General features: G+C 41.9%; 1 protein-coding gene across 1 annotated transcript; it reads right to left on the minus strand.

Annotated features, from left to right (window-relative positions):
• Positions 1 to 12,630: 12,630 nt before the first annotated feature.
• On the minus strand, positions 12,631 to 12,987 carry LOC138907367 (uncharacterized). Its single transcript, XM_070197965.1, has one exon. It carries the CDS (start codon positions 12,985 to 12,987, stop codon positions 12,631 to 12,633), a length of 357 nt encoding a protein of 118 aa, XP_070054066.1.
• Between the last annotated feature and the right edge of the window lie 2,098 nt (positions 12,988 to 15,085).

Consider the following 15,085-nt stretch of genomic DNA (forward strand, 5'->3'; position numbering starts at 1 on the left):
ATGATCTTTAATACCAGCCTCGGCTCAATTTTCCTAACACGTGGAGGATATGCGAATATTGGCATGATTCTTTAATTTTTACAACTCCACAGAATTTATTCAAGTCATAATTTCTATGGTGCATGCCCACACGCCCGTCACCTAGCATGTGCGTCGCTTTCATACAATTCACATAACACATAATTCAGGGATTTATACCCTCAGAACCAAGTTTAGAAGTATTACTTACCTCATACCGTGTAATTCTAGACCTTCGCTATGCCTTTTCCTCGCGAATTGGCCTCCGAAAGCCTTGTATCTAGCCACAATTAATTCGATTCAGTCAATACAAATTATTGGAATTAATTCCATATGAAAATATTAATTTTCCAACAAAATCCGAAATTTAACTCAAAATATCGCCCGTGGGGCCCATGTCTCAGAACCTGAAAAACGTTACAAAATATGAACACCCATTCAACCACGAGTCCAACCATACCAAATTTATCAAATTCCGACATCAACTCGACCTTCAAATCTTAATTTCTTATTTTGAAATCCCTAGGCCCAAATCCTCGAATTACACCTCAAAAACACGTAATCTAGTCGGAATAATCGATGATAATTCAATATTATTGACTAACAATGATCACAAGTGACTTACCTCAAGTTTTCCCGTGAATGCTCTATGAAAAATTGCCCAAAACCGTGTTGAAAATGTCTAAAATGACAAAAATGTCGGAACCCTCTGTTTTTGTACACTGTCCAGAGGTTCCGCTTCTGCTGAACTTTTAACCGTTTCTGCAGTTCCGCTTTTGTGGTGAAACAACTGCTTCTGCGAACAAGAAGTCCGCTTCTGCAATGAAGCGTCCGCTTCAGCGATGAGGTTGCCCCTTCCTCTTTTCCGGTTCTTGCGATGTGTGTGCCGCTTCTGCGGTCGTGCTTCTGCGAGTCATAGTCCTCTTCTTCAGACCTCATGCTTCTACGATGGCAAGCTCGCTTCTGCGAGCTCACACATGCGAACCAATTTCCGCAGGTGCGATTGCATCAGTAGGCAGCAGCAAGTTTCAATTATTCTAAGTTCAAATTTGATTCGTTAAACATCCAAAACTCACCCGAGGACCCTGGGACCTCAACCAAATATACCAATAAGTCCCAAAAAATCATAAGAACTTAGTCAAAGCCTCAAATCATATCAAACAACGCTAAAAACACGAAGCATACCCCAATTCAAGCTTAATGAAACTAAGAAATTCCAACTTCTACATTCGATGCCGAAACATATCAAATCAAGTCCGATTGACCTCAAATTTTGCACATAAGTCATAAATGACATAATAAACGTATTCAATTTTCGAGAATCGGATTCCGACCCCGATATCAAAAAGTCAACTCTATGGTCAAACTTTCAAACTTCAATTTTCATTTTAGCCAATTCAAGCCTAATTTAACTACCGACTTCCAAATAATTTTCCGGACACTTTCCTAAGTCCAAAATCTCCATACAGAGCTATTAAAATCATCAAAACTCTATTCTGGGTTCGTTTATACATAGTCAACATCTGGTCAACTATTTCAACTTAAGCTTTAAACCTTGAAATTAAGTGTTCCAAATTCATTCTAAAACCTCCATGACAAGTCACATATTTATGATTGAACACAGGATAAGCAGTAATTGTGTGTGTGTGTGTGGGGGGGGGGAGGGGGGACAGGGCTGTAATACTCAAAATGACCGGCATGGTCGTTACATTACCCCCCTCTTAAACAAACGTTCATCCTCGAACAGGTTTAGAATTATACCTGCAGTCTCAAATAGGTGTGAATATTTGCTCCGCATATCCCGCTCTGTCTCCTAAGTAGCTTCTCTGACTGGCCTCTCCATTACACTTTCACTGAAGCTATGTTCTTTGATCTCAACTTTCGAACCTGTCGATAGACTAGGTGGCAATGCAAGTTCATAAGCCACCTCTCCAATTTTCTTAAGTATTTTAAAAGGCCCAAGATAATGAGGGATCAAGTTGCCCTTATTCCCAAACCTTATAACACCCTTTATAGGCGAAACTCGGAGTAGTAACTTCTCTCTTACCATGTAAGCAATATCATGGACCTTTCTGTCGGCATAACTCTTCTGTCTAGACTGCGCCATGCGAAGCCGCTCCTGAATCAATTTAACCTTGTCCAAAGCATCCTGAACCAAGTCAGTACCCAATAGCCTAGCCTCATCCGGCTCAAACCAACCCACCAGAGATCTACACCGTCTCCCATACGAAGCCTCATACGGAGCCATCTGAATGCTCGATTGGTAGCTGTTATTATAGGCAAACTCAGCAAGTGGCAAGAACTGATACCAAGAACCACCAAAATCTATAACACAAGTGCGTAGCATATCTTCCAATATTTGAATAGTGCGCTCTGACTGTCCGTCCGTCTGAGGGTGAAATATTGTACTCAATTGTACCTGTGTGCCTAACTCTCGCTGCACTGCTCTCCAAAACTGTGATGTAAACTGTGTGCCCCGATCTGAAATGATAGGCACTAGCACATCGTGTAGTCGAACAATCTCGCGGACATAAATCTCAGCCAACCGCTCCGAAGAATAAGTTGTACCAACTAGAATAAAATGCGCGGACTTGGTCGACCGATCCACAATTACCCAAAAAGCATCAAACTTCCTCAAAGTCCGTGGGAGTCCAACCACGAAGTCCATGGTAATACATTCCCACTTACATTCCGGAATTTCAAGTCTCTGAAGCAATCCGCGCGGTCTCTGATGCTCGTACTTCACCTGCTCTTTAAATACCGAGCTACAAACCAACTATATCTTTCTTCATTTTTATCCACCAATAGTGCTGCCTCAAGTCCTGGTACATCTTAGCGGCACCCGGATGAATGGAATACCGCGAACTATGGGCTTCTTCAAGAATCAACTCTCACAGTCCATCTACATTTCGAACACAAATCTGACCCTGCATCCTCAATACCCCATCATCCCCAATAGTAACATCTCTGGCATCACCGTGCTGAACTATGTCCTTAAGGACAAGCAAATGGGGATCATCATACTGGAGCTCTCTAATACGATCATATAAGGAAGACCGAGGAACCATACAAGCTAGAACCCGACTGGGCTCCGAAACATCTAATCTCACGAACTGGTTAGCCAAGGCTTGAACATCAACTGCAAGAGGCCTTTCACCAATAGGAATGAATGCAAGGCTACCCATACTCACCACCTTCCTACTCAAGGCATTGGCCACCACATTGTCCTTCCCGGGATGATACAGAATAGTAATATCATAATCCTTTAGCAGCTTCAACCATCTAGGCTGTCTCAAATTTAGATCCTTCTGTTTGAATAAGTGCTGAAGACTCCGATGATCTGTGAATACCTCACAAGACACACCATAGAGATAGTGCCTCCAAATCTTCAATGCATGAACAATAGCTGCCAATTCTAAATCATGAACATGGTAGTTCATTTAAGGGGATTCCACTGACGCGAAACATAAGCAATCATTCTACCCTTCTGCATTAAGACACACCCAATACCAAATCGAGAAGCATCACAATACACTGTATAAGAGCCTGAAGCTGAAGGTAAAACTAGAACTGGAGCTGTAGTCAAGGCATTCTTGAGCTTCTAAAAGATCTCTTCACACTCACCCGACCACCTGGATGGAGTACTTTTCTGGGTCAATTTAGTCGAGGGCGATGCAATAGACGAGAAGACCTCCACAAAGCGACGTTAATAACCGGCCAAGCCGAGAAAACTCTGAATATCAATAGTTGAAGATGGCCCCTGGGCCAACTCTGAACTGCCTCTATCTTCTTTGGATCCACCTTAATTCCCTTACTGGACACTATGTGTCCGAAGAATGCCACCGAACTAAGCCAAAACTCACACTTAGAGAATTTGGCATAAAGTTTCTCATCCCTCAGCCTCTCTAGTACAATACGCAAATGTTGTACATATTCCTCCTGGCTACGTGAGTACACTAGGATGTCATCAACAAATACTTCGACAAACAAATCAAGATACGACTAGAATACATTATTCATCAAGTGCATAAATGATGTTGGGGCGTTGGTCAGCCCAAAAGACATTACGAGAAATTCATAGTGACCATAACGGGTCCTGAATGCCGTCTTTGGAATATCCCAGTCCAGAATTTTTAATTGGTGATACTCAGATCTCGAATCAATTTTGGAGAATACCCTCGCTCCTTGAAGCTGGTCAAATAAATCATCAATACGCGGTAAAGGATACTTGTTCTTGATTGTAACTTTATTCAACTGCCTGTAGTCGATACACATCTGCATAGTACAATCTTTCTTTTTCACAAATAGAACTAGTGCAACCCAAGGCGACATCCTAGGGCCTAATAAACCCCTTATCAAGAAGTTCCTGAAGTTGCTCTTTCAATTCTTTCAATTCAGGTGATGCCATATGATACAGAGGAAGAGAAATGGCTGAGTGCTCGACACCAAGTCAATCTTGAAATCAATATGCGTGTCGGGTGGCATACACGGCAGGTCTGCAGGAAATACATTCGGAAAATCCCGCACTACCGGTACAGAATCAATAGTAGGAGTATCTGCATCAACATCTCAAACGAAGGCCAAATATGACAAACACCCGTTCCCAACCATACGTTGAGCCTTCAAGTAAGAAATTACCCTGCTGGGAACATAATCCGGAGAACCTCTCCTCTCGACCTTTGGAAATCCCGGTATCGCCAACGTCACCATTTTTGCATGATAGTCCAGAATAGAATGACAAGGAGACAACCAATCCATACCCAAGATTACATCAAAATAAATCATACTAAGCAATAAAAGATCCACTCTAGTCTCCATTCCCCTAATAGTTACCACACACGACTGATACACATGGTCCACAATAATAGTATCCCCCACCGACGTAGATACACGAACATGTGAAATTAAGGACTCACGGGGCATATCCAGATAATGTACAAAATATGTTGAAACATACTAATATGTGGAACTAGGGTCAAATAATATAGAAGCTTCCCTATGGTACACTGAACCAATACCTGTGATTACTGCATCGAAAGCAATGCCATCTGGTATGGTAGGAAAAACATATAATCGGGCCCGACCGCCACCTGATCGGCCTCCCCCTCTAGGGTGACGCCTAGCTGACTAAGCCCCACCCCGAGCTGGCTGGGCGGGTGGTGAAGAAAATGGTGCAGGAGTCATAATCTGACTCCTCTGCTGAACTGGAACTCGCGAAAGGTGGGGACAATATTTCCTCACATGACCTATCCCTCCACACTCGTAGAAATCCCTCTCGAAGAATGGTGGCAAGTTATGAGGTGGACCTCGAGAACCAGAATAACTACCAGAATAACCTGGTATAGATGAGCCCTGAACTGATGGTTCATGAGATGAACTTTGAGCTGGAAGTGCACTAAGAGAAGACTAACTCTGTCGAGCACTGTATGAACTATGGCTAGCTGATGCACCACGATGAGCTGGACGAGCCATCTGAGCGGGCCTATAAGGACGACTCATCCTGTGATAGGGCTGTCCCCCAGAAGGAACACTAATGGAATTACCCAGAACACGAGACCTCTTGGCCTCCCTCTCCTCACGCTCTTGAGTACGGACCATTTCTAGCCATCGAGCACTGTCAACCACCTCGTCGAATTTAGCACCCGCTACATTCCCTAGAGTCATAACAAAATGAAACTGATGGTTGAGGCCATTAATGAACCTCCTGAACTTCTCCCTTTAAGTGGGAACCAACCAAATTACATGACGAGCCAATTCTGAAAACCTCATCTCATACTGAGTCACAGACAGGTCCTCCTGACGTAAATACTCGAAATGTCTACGCGGTTCCTCTCTACAGGTCTGTGGCACAAACTTCTCCAGAAATAATACGGAGAACTTATTCCATGATAGTGATGCTACAGCAACTGGTCTGCTCCTCTCATAAGTCTCCCACCATCTGAAGGCTGCTCCGATCAGCTAAAAAATAGTAAATGAGACCCCACTGGTCTCCAGAATACCCTATGTATGAAGTATTCACTAGCATCTTTCCAAGAAATCATGAGCATCATCTGACTCAGTTCCACTGAAAGATGGAGAACGAAGTCTCTCAAATCTCTCAAATCTCTTCTGCTCCTCGTCATTCATAATAGGACCCACCTAGGCCTGAGTAGCTACAACCGACTGGATTGGTAGTGCCCCCGGTATGTGAAGTCCATGCTCCACCTACTCTGGAGTACGAGCGATAGGGGTATGAGTACCTCCCCGGCCTGAGAAATGGCTGGTGCGACCTGAGCCGAAACCACCTGAGCAAGGCCAGTGCAAACAGTCAATATCTGGGCTAAAGCCTCCTGAAGGCCTGGAATCACAATAGGCATAGCTGGTGCCTGAGCTGGCCCTGCCGACTTAACTGTATTTGGAACCTGCTCTTGAGTTGGAGCAACTGGTGGTGCTATAGGTGCTTCTCCAACTGTTGTACGAGATACACATCGACCTCTACCACGACCCCATCCTCTACCACGACCTCGACCTCTCGCTAACTGGTGGCACTGGTGGATAACAGTCCGATCCGGTAGTACGTGTCCTCACCATCTGTGAGAGAATAAAATAACAGAAATTTAGTTTCCGGAATCAACCAATTCACATGATATAATACAAAAAAGTGAAATATTCCTAAGGGTTCAACAAACTCTCGAAGATAAGTACAGACGTCTCCGTACCTATCCGCAAGACTCTACTAAACCTGCTCATGACTCGTAAGAGCTATGTAACCTAGGCTCTGATACCAACTTATCACGATCCAAAATCCTAACCTGTCGTGATGGCGCCTATCTCAATATTAGGCAAGTCGACAACCTCAATTAACCACAATTTCTTTTAAGTTGAAAACATAATATTTGAATTCCATAGAAAAAATTTCACAAATTACTGACATTAAATACATTCCCAAAACCAGTGTCACTGAGTACATGAGCATCTAAATGATAACAAAGTCTCACTGACAAAACACTGTCTGCAAATATAGAACGGTACAATAACTGAAAGGAAATAGAGTCAAGGTCAGCGGACGCCAAGCAGCTACCTTGATAGTTTCTAACAGATAAGTTCTCAAAATCTAGCAACCGCCATATCCGGAAGTACCTAGATTTGTACACAAGGTGCAGGGTATAGTATGAGTACAACCAACTAAATATGTAACAAGACTAACCTTTGGGCCGAAAGTAGTGACGAGCTCAACAGGGACAGTCTAGTATAGAAATAACAATACATAAATGTAGACATACTTTCAAGTTCAGCAGTTAAACTCAATACAGGTAAAATAGATCAACTCCGAATGATATGAGGAATATGAGATCTCTATATCTACGTGCCAATATATGTACTGTATGGGATGCACCTTAGTGGAAAACCTCGTATATTCACAGACACAAATTACTTAGTCACTCAATACTGTATATGGCCAATCCATCCCAGGGAGGATCAATCCCCTATATATATATATATACATCAACTGACAGTCAGTCACTCAGTACTGTATAAGGCCAATCCAGCCAGGGGTAAATTTATCTCTATAAATGACTCAGACAAGATCCATGTCCACGGAAATTTATCACAATTACAAATGAATAAGGCAAGTCCATGCCCTAGGAAGTCCATCATGAATATAAATCATATGCGCCCACTGTGGAGGGTGCAGACTCCATTTAGGCTCCTTCAGCCCAAGCGCTATATAAAGCCTATAGGTCTACTGTGGCGTGCAGTCCGATCCCATATTAATAAAGCCTATAAGACCTGCTGCGGCGTGCAACCCCGATCCATATAATAATAACATATACAAAGCCAATATGGCCTGCTGCGGCGTGCACTTCAATCCCATAATTATTCTCATAATGGATGACACGACTGAGTATGAAATATACATTTTTAAAACATTTAATTCAACAACAACACAACCCTATGGGTCCCAAAATATCGGCACATAGCCTAAACATGATCTTTAATACGAGCCTCGACTCAATTTCTCTAACACGTGGAGGATATGCGGATATTGACATGATTCTTTAATTTTTACAACTCCACATAATTTATTCAAGTCACAATTTGTATGTTGCACGCCCAAACGCCCATCACTTAGCATGTGCGTCGCTTTCATACAATTCACATAACATGTAATTCAGGGATTTATACCCTTAGAACCAAGTTTAGTAGTGTTACTTACCTCAACCCGTGTAATTCTCTACTTCGCTATGCCTTTTCCTCACAAGTTAACCTTCGAAAGCCTCGTATCTAGTCACAATTAATTCAATTCAGTCAATACAAATTATTGGAATTAATTCCATATGAAAATACTAATTTTCCAACAAAATCTGAAATTTAACTCAAAATATCACCCATGGATCCCACATCTCGGAACCTGACAAAATTTACAAAATATGAACGCCCATTCAACCATGAGTCCACCCATACCAAATTTACTAAATTTCGACATCAACTCGACCTTCAAATCTTAATTTCTTATTTTGAAATCCTTAGGCCCATATCCTCGAATTACACCTCAAAAATACGTAATCTAGTCGGAATAATCAATGATAATTTAATATTATTGACTAACAATGATCACAAGTGACTTACCTCAAGTTTTCTCGTGAATTCTCTCAGAAACATTGCCCAAAACCGTGTTGAAAATGTCCAAAATGACAAAAATATCGGAACCCTCTATTTTTGTACACTGTCCAGAGGTTCCGCTTCTGCGGAACTTTTAACCGAATCTGCGATTACGCTTTTGCGGTGAAACAACCTCTTCTGCAGACAAGAAGTCCGCTTCTGCGATGAAGTGTCCGCTTCAGCGACGAGGCTGCACCTTCCCCTTTTTCGCTTCTGCGATGCATGTGCCGCTTCTGCAGTCGCACTTCTGCGAGGCATAGTCCGCTTCTGCGGACCTCACGCTTCTACGATTCCAAGCTCGCTTCTCCGAGCTCTCACATGCGAGCCAATTTCCACAGGAGCGATTGCATCAGTAGGCAGCAACAAGTTTAAATTGTTCCAAGTCCAAATTTGAATCGTCAACCATCTGAAACTTACCCGAGGCCCCCGGGACCTCAACCAAATATACCAATAAGTCCCAAAACATCATAAAAACTTAGTCGAAGTCTCAAATCATATCAAACAACTCTAAAAACACGAATCATACCCCAATTCAAGCTTAATGAAACTAAGAAATTCCAACTTCTACATTCGATGCTGAAACCTACCAAATCAAGTCCGATTGACCTCAAATTTTTCACATAAGTCATAAATGACATAATGGACATATTCCAATTTCCAGAATCAGATTCTGATCCCGATATCAAAAAGTCAACTCCCCGGTCAAACTTCCAAACTTAAATTTTTATTTTAGCCAGTTCAAGCCTAATTTAACTACGAACTTCCAAATAATTGTTTGGACACGTTCCTAAGTCTAAAATTACCATACGGAGCTATTCGAATCATCAAAACTCTATTCCGGGGTCATTTACACATAATCAACATCCGGTTAACAATTTCAAGTTAAGCTTTAAACCTTGGAACTAAGTATTCCAAATTCATTCTAAAACCTCCTCGACAAGTCACATATTTGTAATTGAACACAAGAAAAACAATATATGGGGGGGGGGGGGGGGCAGTGCTGTAATACTCAAAATGACCGGCCGAGTCGTTACTATTTCGCAAAAGGATCTTTTTGATATGATAGTGTCGTGAGTAACAGATAATCTCAGAAGGAGCTATGAATGCGAATTCGAACGTTACAGATGTATAAGGCAAATATTTGAGCGGTTACAGGATAGAGAGTAATCAATTCCTGATCATCGATTACGTTTGTGATGACCGAAGGATGAGAACATTGTGAACAGAAACAAGAGCGAAACTTGCTCATGTTTGTAGGACGGTTACCTACAGAGTTAGCTGCAAAACTTAAAACACAATGCACACGAATATATAAGGTTATTGTGGAAATTTAAACATGATGCAAATTTCCTTCGGACCATGAGAGTTGTCTTTGGACGATGAGGATGATGTCTTTAGACCATGACGTCCTGGGCCATGAAGCGTATGATAAGGGATTCACAAGCCATGAAATGGTGTCCTGGGGGCCATGAGGATGGTGCCTCTGGACTATGACGCCTTTGAATAATGATATGCAATTTTGAGAGATCCTCGAGCCATGGCATAACGTATTCTGGCTATGAGGATGATGCCTTTAGACTATGACGCCTTTGGTCAATATGGCGATGTTTCAGACCATGAAATTCAAAGATGTAGATATATTAATCGTTTGATAGAGGGAACAACTAATTCTTGGTTGTATTCAAGAACAAGACAAGGCAGCGTTTATCCTTGTATTTGATGAGGTCAGTGTTTAGCCCTATGCAGAGGAAGGCAACATTTAGCCTTATGCAATAATGGAGACAATGCTTAGCCTCGCATAATGTAATGGAGACAGTGCTTAATCTCATGTAAGGGAAGGCAGTGCTTAGCCTTATGCAAAGTGGCAGAGATAATGCTTAGTCTCATGCAAGGAAAGGTAGCGTTTAGCCTTATGCAATAATGGAGGCAGTGCTTAGCCTTATGAAAATGTAACAGCGACAGTGCTTAGTCTCATGCAAGGGAATGCAGTGGTTAGGATTATGCAAAGTGATGGAGACAGTGCTTAGTCTCATGCAAGGAAAGTCAGCGTTTAGCCTTATGCAATAATGGAGGAAGTATTTAGCCTCATGCAATGAGTGAGGGAAGTGTTTATCCCTATGTAGGAAGAGCAACGATTAAATGTGAGAGGGAAAATTGGTCCTTAGCTTGATGCGTTTATGCTTGGCGACTTTTGTCAATGTGAAGATAGTGATCTTTTTGTATGTATATATTTGCGGATGTGCTTGTTATGTCCATTGTGCCTGCATCTAAGTAAAGGGAAAGGTTGGTTCGTTCCTTTGATTCTTCATTTCGTCTTTGCTCCTTGTCTTGATGCCTTTTTCGGGTCGCCCTGGGTAACGTCTGGCTACAACAGAAGGTGGAATTTTCAAAAAAATATGCATTTGTGATAAATGATTTATAAAACGCAATTGTTCAAAATGTGATGATGCATAAAATAAATAATTTTGTCGAATCGGCAACTGTGACACGCTTTGAGACAATTGCAACCTTCTCGACTCGAACTTTTGAGGACCCTCCTCAAATTCTGCCCCAGTTTAAATACATACTTCCGGCAATGTGTTTCTTGGCGATACTTGACATAATAAGATTGACAAACTCAAAATCTTGCCCTAGTTTCTGACCATAGAGGGGAATAGATATTCTTTATGATGTGATCAAACCCATAGGGCTGCTTACGTAGCCCCTCTTAAATGGGAATAAGGTCAAGCGTAGTTCAGGTTACATCAAAGAGAAAGTGCAAACATAATCTTAAATGTAATATCTCTTGACTGCGTCTGAATTGATAGGTTTTGGCCATATTTCTCCATCTATCTCTGCAAGTATAAGCGCTCCTCCTAACAGTACTCGGTGAACTATGTAAGGGCCTTGCTAGTTAGGTGAGAATATCCCTTTTGCTTCATCCTGATGCTGGAAGATCCGTTTCAACACCAATTTCCCCTGTGTGAATTTCCTCGATCTAACCTTTTTATTGAAAGCCCTTGCCATTCTATTCTGGTGGAGTTGAATGTGACACACTGCGTTTATCCTCTTACCATCAATGAGAACCAGCTGATCATATTGGCTCCATATTCATTTCGCGTCTCTAAGCTCGGCCTCTTGTATGATTCTTAAGGAAGGAATCTCCACTTCGACAGGAATAACGGCTTTCGTACCCTAGACTAGTAGATAGGGGGTTGCCCCAGTTGACGTACGAACTGTGGTACAGTACCCGAGCAAAGAAAATGGTAGCTTCTCATGCCATTTATTATATTTGTCCACCATCTTCCTTAATATCTTTTTGATGTTCTTATTGGCGGCTTCTACGACTCTATTCATCTGTGGCCTGTATGCTATAGAATTTCGATGCTTGATCTTGAATGTTTCACACATAACTTTCATCGGATCACTGTTGAGATTGGTGGCATTGTCAGTAATGATTGACCCAGGTACTCTGAATCGGCAAACAATACGATCCCACACGAACTCCGCTACGACCTTCTTAGTCACAACCTTATAGGAAATGACTTCAACCTATTTTATGAAGTAATCTATTTCCATCAAAATGAACCTGTGTCCGTTTGAAGTAGCGGGTTCAATTGGTCTGATGACATCCATGCCCCAAACGGAGAAAGGCCAAGGTGAACTCATTGCATTGAGTTCGTTGGGTGGAACCCGTATCATATCAGCATGTACCTGACATTGGTGACACTTTTGAACATACTTGATGCAGTTTGTCTCCATAGTCATCCAGAAATACCCTAATCTTAATATCTTCTTGGCCAGAACGAACCCGTTCATGTGAGGTTCGCAGGTTCCAGCGTGTATTTCTTTGAGCAATCTAGATGCCTCTTTGGCATCGACACATCGCAACAATCCCAAATCAGAAGTTTTTTTATATAGAATTCCACCACTCTAAAAGAGGTGGTTGGCCAATCTTCAAAACGTGCGTTTCTAAGTGTGTGTGGCATTCTATGAGTATTCTCCTTTTTCCAAATACTCCTTGATATCGTGGAACCATGGATTTCTGTCAAACTCTTCTTCAACACGAGCACAATGAGCTGGTTGCTTACGAATCTCTATTGGGATAGGATCAATGAAATTCTTGTCTGGATGTTGAATCATAGAAGACAAGGTAGCCAATGCATCTACGAACTCATTCTTAATCCTTGGAACATGTTTGAATTCTATCTTTGTGAATCTCTTGATCAACTCATGTACACAATGCAAGTATGGCAATATTTTAGTGTTCCTGGTAGCCCATTCTCCCAGTACCTGGTGTACCAAGAGATCTGAATCTCCAATTTCTAGTAACTCCCGAATATTCATGTCGATGGCCAATCTGAGTCCCAAGATTCAAGCCTCGTATTCTGAAATATTATTGGTGCACGAGAACCTGAGCTTTGCAATTACTGGATAATGTTGACCGGTTTCTGATACTAAGACAACCCCAATGCCCACTCCATTGAAGTTGGCTGCTTCTTCGAAAAACATCCTCCAACCATCATATGTTTCGGCAATATCCTCAGCTACAAACTACACTTCCTCATCGGGAAAATACGTCTTCAATGGTTCGTATTCTCTATTTACAGGGTACTCTGCCAAATGATCGGCCAGTGCTTGCCCCTTGACCACCTTCTGAGTCACATAAATGATATCCAACTCACTTAGCAATATCTACCACTTTGCTAACTTACCTGTAGGAATGTGTTTCTAGAAGATGTATTTTAGAGGATCCATCCTTGATATGAGATATGTAGTGTACGCACATAAGTAATGTGTTAACTTCTGGGCTATCCATGTCAAAGCACAATAGGTGCGCTCCAACAAAGAGTAGCAGGCCTCGTAAGGTGTGAACTTCTTACTCAGATAATATAATGCTTGCTCTATCCTCCCGGTTTCATCATGTTGCCCCAGAATGCAACCAAAGGCTAACATAGACAAATATAGTAGCAAAGGTCTTCTTGGCTCTAGCGGGACCAACACGGGCGATTTAGATAAGTACTCTTTGATTTTGTCAAAAGCCTTTTGACATTCTTCGGTCCAGCTCGTCGTAGCATCTTTCCTCACCATCTTGAAGATTGGCTCACATATCACCTTTGATTATCCTATAAAATGGCTGATATAATTGAGGCATCCCACAAAACTCATCACATCCTTCTTGTTCTTTGGCGGTGGTAATTCTCGAATAGTTTTGATTTTTGACGGGTCTAGTTCAATACCGCGACGGCTAATGATGAAGCCTAACAACTTCCCAGCAGGGACTTTGAATGATTATTTTGCAGGGTTCAACTTCAAATTGTATTTTCGAAGTCGGTCGAAAACTTTCTCAGGTCTGCTATGAGATTTGACTCTCTTAGATTGTAATGACCCACCTGATCGTTTTGAGAAGTAATATCATGTTCGGCAAAAAAATGTCTGGAGCAACTTCGTATTATGTGTTATGACTTGCGTGTATGGCAGAGTTCGGTTTTCGGATGATTCATGGTCAATTTGGAAGGAGGATTCTTGTTTTAGAAGCTTAGACGATAAGAGTTGACCAGAGTTTTGACTTCTATGTAGACAACTCCGAAATGGCATTTTTATGATTCCAATAGCTTCATATGGTGATTTTGGACTTAGGTGTATGTTCGGAGTTTGATTTGTAGGTCCGCAGGGTAATTTGAAACATTTCGGCGAAACTTGAAGTTTTGCAAAGTTAAGAGGTTTGACCGAGAGTTGACTTTGTTGATATCGGGGTTGGATTTTGATTCCAAGAGTTGGATTAGCTCTGTTATGTCATTTGAAACCTACATACAAAATTTGACTTCATTCCGGGTTGATTTGATATGTTTTGCCGCGCGTTTTAGAAGTTAGAAGATTTGGAAATTCATAAGTTCGTGTTGCGATTCGTAGTTTCGACGTTGTTTGATGTAATTTGAGACCTCGAACGGGTTCGTGTTATGTTAGGGAACTTGTTGGTATGTTTCAACACTGTCATGGGGGCCTCAGACACATTTTGGATGGGCTACGGGCCATTTTCTCATGTTTTTGGATGGCTGATTTGATATCTGATGTCCCTTAAACACGATCGCGAAGATCAAGCCGCATTCGCGTAGGTTGTGCTTGGACTTAACATTTTCCCTCTTCTCCTTCGCAGTGTATGGTCCGCGATTGCGTAAGTGTGAATTTTGTTTCTTCACGTTCGCATGGGCAGTTCCGCGTTCACGTAACACAACTCAGCAGCTGCTATATTTCCTCTTTCGTGATCACACGTTCTGGTTTGTGATCGCGTAGTATAATTTGGGGCAGTAGTTATTTTCTTCTTCGCGATCGCATTATGTCTTTCGCGATCACGATGTGCAAATACCTGGGCAACATAATATATTTTCCAAATCGAGGGTTTGGCCATTTTTCCATATCTTGAGTTGTAGATCTCGGTTTTGAG

Source organism: Nicotiana tomentosiformis, chromosome 3 (genome assembly GCF_000390325.3).
Source record: "Nicotiana tomentosiformis chromosome 3, ASM39032v3, whole genome shotgun sequence".
NCBI classification, from domain to species: Eukaryota; Viridiplantae; Streptophyta; class Magnoliopsida; order Solanales; family Solanaceae; genus Nicotiana; species Nicotiana tomentosiformis.